The sequence below is a fragment of the Eimeria acervulina genome, genomic scaffold (assembly GCF_000499425.1).
Source record: "Eimeria acervulina Houghton genomic scaffold, Eah_scaff1428, whole genome shotgun sequence".
In the NCBI taxonomy this organism is placed as follows: domain Eukaryota; phylum Apicomplexa; class Conoidasida; order Eucoccidiorida; family Eimeriidae; genus Eimeria; species Eimeria acervulina.
In genome coordinates this window covers 7-4,351 of record NW_013550245.1, presented here as the reverse complement: position 1 = coordinate 4,351, position 4,345 = coordinate 7, and the positions used below count along the sequence as shown (strand labels likewise).

General features: G+C 51.1%; 1 protein-coding gene across 1 annotated transcript; it reads left to right on the top strand.

Annotated features, from left to right (window-relative positions):
• Positions 1-2,527: 2,527 nt before the first annotated feature.
• On the top strand, positions 2,528-4,093 carry EAH_00059660 (hypothetical protein, conserved; the record flags this gene model as incomplete). The annotated part of the gene is made up of 4 exons (XM_013397152.1): positions 2,528-2,944; positions 3,228-3,354; positions 3,742-3,888; positions 4,044-4,093. The coding sequence occupies 4 exons, from the start codon at positions 2,528-2,530 to the stop codon at positions 4,091-4,093; spliced, it is 741 nt and encodes a 246-aa protein (XP_013252606.1).
• Between the last annotated feature and the right edge of the window lie 252 nt (positions 4,094-4,345).

Below are 4,345 nucleotides of genomic sequence, written 5' to 3'. Positions count from 1 at the left end.
CTTGTCAAGACTCAAAACCTAAATCCTAGGCCATCATTGCAAGCCGGGAACTTTTTTTTTTGAGTGAATGCCTCCGAAGCTGAAAGCGGCGTTTGTGGGGTTTAGGGTTTAGCGTTTAGGGTTTAGGGTTTGGGGATTAGGGTTTGGGGTTTGCAAGCAGAAGTCACGGGCGATAGCGTATTGCTGCGCGCTGCGCAATAAAGCAAAACCTAACGGCTAAATTAGGGGTTTAATTTCTATGGTTTAGGATTTAGGTTTTAGGATTTAGGGTCTAGGGTTTAGGGTTTAGGGTTTAGGATTATTTCTGGGTTCCATGGAGCCTTAGCGGCTAAAGTTCGGCTGCAGAGTTCGAGGAGTCTGCTTTAGGGTTTAGGGTTTAGGGTTTAGGGTTTGGCTGGGGTGTACTCGGCCTATTCCCTGGCTTGAAATGGGGTCTGGGGTTTAGGGTTTAGGGTTTAGGGTTTAGGGGAGAGGCGATTAAATATTGGAACAGGTTTAGGATTATTTTCGGGTTCCATGGAAGCTTAGCGGCTAAAGTTCGGGTGCAGAGTTCGAGGAGTCTGCTTTAGGGTTTAGGCTTTAGGGTTTAGGGTTTGGCTGGGGTGTACTCGGCCTATTTTCTCCCTGGCTTGAAATGGTGTCTGGGGTTTAGGGTTTAGGGTTTAGGGTTTAGGGGAGAGGCGATTAAATATTGGAACATGAGTGAATGCCTCCGAAGCTGAAAGCGGCGTTTGTGGGGTTTAGGGTTTAGCGTTTAGGGTTTAGGGTTTGGGGATTAGGGTTTGGGGTTTGCAAGCAGAAGTCACGGGCGATAGCGTATTGCTGCGCGCTGCGCAATAAAGCAAAACCTAACGGCTAAATTAGGGGTTTAATTTCTATGGTTTAGGATTTAGGTTTTAGGATTTAGGGTCTAGGGTTTAGGGTTTAGGGTTTAGGATTATTTCTGGGTTCCATGGAGCCTTAGCGGCTAAAGTTCGGCTGCAGAGTTCGAGGAGTCTGCTTTAGGGTTTAGGGTTTAGGGTTTAGGGTTTGGCTGGGGTGTACTCGGCCTATTCCCTGGCTTGAAATGGGGTCTGGGGTTTAGGGTTTAGGGTTTAGGGTTTAGGGGAGAGGCGATTAAATATTGGAACACGAGGCCAGCGCAGGCAGCAGTCCTGCGTACCGCCCCAGACAGGCTTAGGGTTTAGGGTTTAGGGTTTAGGGTTTAGGGCCGTGCAGGGTTTAGCAGGTCCTTCAATTAAATATTGGAACACGAGGCCAGCGCAGGCAGCAGTCCTGCGTACCGCCCCAGACAGGTTTAGGGTTTAGGGTTTAGGGTTTAGGGCCGTGCAGGGTTTAGCAGGTCCTCCATAAATATTCGTGCGGGATAATTGGAAAGGGTTTCTCCGCGAGTTCATAACACGTTTAGGGTTTAGGGTTTAGGGTTTAGTGAGACGTATTGCCCTGGTGTAGGGTTTAGGGTTTAGGGTTTAGGGTTTCCCCAGGAGGTTATGTTCAAGCGAAGGAGCACACCAATGCATTTGAGTGTAGTATCTATACACTGCAAAACCCTGTTATGTTTGTATGCAATAAACCCTAAACCCTAACAAAACCCTAGCTCTCAGGTTTAGGGTTTAGAGAAGCCGTCAGCTGGGGCAGAGTATTCACCGTTAGGGTTTAGGGTTTAGAGTGTTAGAGTTTGAAAGGAAGGCAATTAAACCCCAAAAAAACAGAAAAAGGGTTTAGGGTTTAGCGTCCGACGGAAACCCTAAACCCTAAACCGCTGCTGTGAAGCCCCTGGCCAGGCGGGCAGCAGACCGTTGATGGTAACCCCAAACCCTCAGGTCTAAACCCTAAACCCTCAGCAGAATTTTCATGAACGTAACCGAATAACAAACCGCCCCCTGCAGTTGGACACGAAAGAAAAGGGTTTAGGGCTTAGGGTTTAGGGTTTAGGGTTTAGGTCCGGTCTATGCTAGGCACGAACACGCTGGGGGCATCTTGTGCTGTACACTCATGAGAGTCGTGTGGTAGCTGCATTCTAAACCCTAAACCATAAACCCTAAACCATAAACCCTAAACCCTAAACCCTGATATTTCTTCCCGACTGCACACGCGCTGCAGCAGCAACGCTGCCCACTGGTGCTGCCGTTGCTACAGCAGCAGCAGCAGCAACAGCAGCAGCAGCAGCATAGCTGCAGCAGCACAGAAGCAACAATAAACAAAACAGGAGTTAAAACACCAGCAAACACAACATAGAAGGCTGCATTAGCAGCCGTAGCAGCAGCAAACCGCAGCAGCAGCAGCGCTCTTGTCGGCAGCAGCAATAGCAGCAGCAGCAACAGCAGCAGCAGTAACAGCAGCAGCAGCAACGGCAGCAGCAGCAACAACGGCAGCGCGACGAGCAGCAGCAACAGCAGCGCGACGAGCAGCAAAAACGGCAGCGCGACGAGCAGCAAACACCGCACAGCGACGAGCAGCAGCAGCAGCAGCAGCAACAACAGCAGCAGCAGCAGCAGCAGCAACAGCAGTAGGACACCCTTTCAGGATGCACGACAGGGAACAGCAGTGGCAGCAGCAGCTGCAGCTGCAGCGGCAGGCAAAGCAACAAGAGCAGCCGCAGCACCGCAACGATGAGCACCAGCAGGAGCAGCAGCAACAGGAGACACAGCAGCAGCAGCAGCGACAGCAGCAGCAGCAGCAACAACAACAACAGCAGCGCCATGGGTGTGTGTCTCTTCAACTGAGTTCACTTACTTACAGGCAGCAGGAAGAATGGATGCAGCAGGACTGGCTGCATCCGCAGCAGCAGCGCCAGCAGCAGCAGCTGCAGCAGCAGCAGCTGCAGGAGCAGCAGCAAGAGCTGCAACACCACCAGGGGACAGATGCAGCAGCAGGGGGCCCCTCGTTGAGGGCTCGCCTTCCTTGGGCTGCAGCAAACAGTCGGGGGTGGGAGGCAATCGAAGTAAGAACCAAGGGTTGTTGTTGCTGCTGCTGCTGCTTCTGTTACTGTTGCTGCTGCTGTTACTGTTACTGCCGTTGCTGCTGCTGCTGCTGCTGCTGCTGCTGTTGCTGTTGCTGCTGCAGCAGAGTGGGCGCGTTGTTATTGTCGTTGCAACTCCTGTTGCTGCTGCCTCAGCACCCGAATCTTTTTTGTGTCTTCGAAGCTGTTGCTGCTGCTGCTGCTGCTGCCGCTAATACTGCTGCTGCTTCTCTTGCTGCTGCTGCTGCTGCTGTTGCTGCTGCAGGTTGTAGGCAGCTTGCGTCCAGAGCGGCGCAGCGGTGCTGCCTCGTGTGTATATAAGAACAGCCTCTTCGTGTTTGGGGGTTATGGGGGTTTATCTCGCCTAGGCAATCTCTTCAAGTTTGATTTTTGTAAACCCTAAACCCTAATAAACCCTAATAAACCCTTCTGAACCCTACTAAACCCTACTAAGCCCTAAACCCTGCTAAACCCGCTAAACCCTAAACCCTAAACCCTGAAGCGTCGCGGCTAGTACAAGTTTTGCCAGAGGGTAGACAACAGCTCCCTACGAAGGCTTCGAACTCAGGTTGTTGCGCATCTAGGGTTTAGGGTTTAGGGTTTAGGGTTTGTGTTGCTGAGGCATTTAATCTCCAAACCCTTAACATGACCGGCATGGCGTTGTGTGACGGTTTGTGGTGTTGCATTTTGTGGTTTAAGCCCATGCACCGAGGGTTTTGCGTTTAGGGTTTAGGGTTTAAGGTTTAGGGTTTAGGGTTTAGGGTTTAGGGTTTGCGCAGGCACGTCACGGTGGAGGGAGATAAAGGCCCCTGGATGCCCCAGCCCTCGCGAAAGCAACGGGGCAGTGGTTTTAGGCGAGAAGATGTTTGTCTTTGGGGGTTATTCAGGAACGCACTGGCTCAACGACTTGCATGCCTTTGATCTAGGTTAGGGTTTAGGGTTTATAGTTTAGGGTTTAGGGTTTAGGGTTTAGAGTTCAGGGTTTAGGGTTTAGGGTCTGGGGTTTAGGGTTTAGGGCATAGGGTTTAGGATTTATGGTGTAGGGTGTAGGGTTTAGGGTTTAGGGTTTAGGGTTGGGTAGGGGCGGGGAAGTATCAGGGATTACGAGGACAGTTTATTGCGAAACTGTAGCTATGGGGGCTTATTGATAGGGTTTAGGCTTTAGGGTTTAGGGTTTAGGAGGGTCCAGCTAGGGGTTGGTCTCTAGGGTTTGGTCTTGTACTGTAGGATTCCGTAGCATAGTTTAGTACCAGGGTATAGTGTTAAGGGTTTAGGCGTAGGGTTCAGGCTTAGGGTTTAGGGTTTAGGGTTTAGGGTTTGGGCTGTTGCGTTGCAGAGAAGGAGGAGTGGACAGAAGTTGCCCATTGGGGCATGAAGCCATCT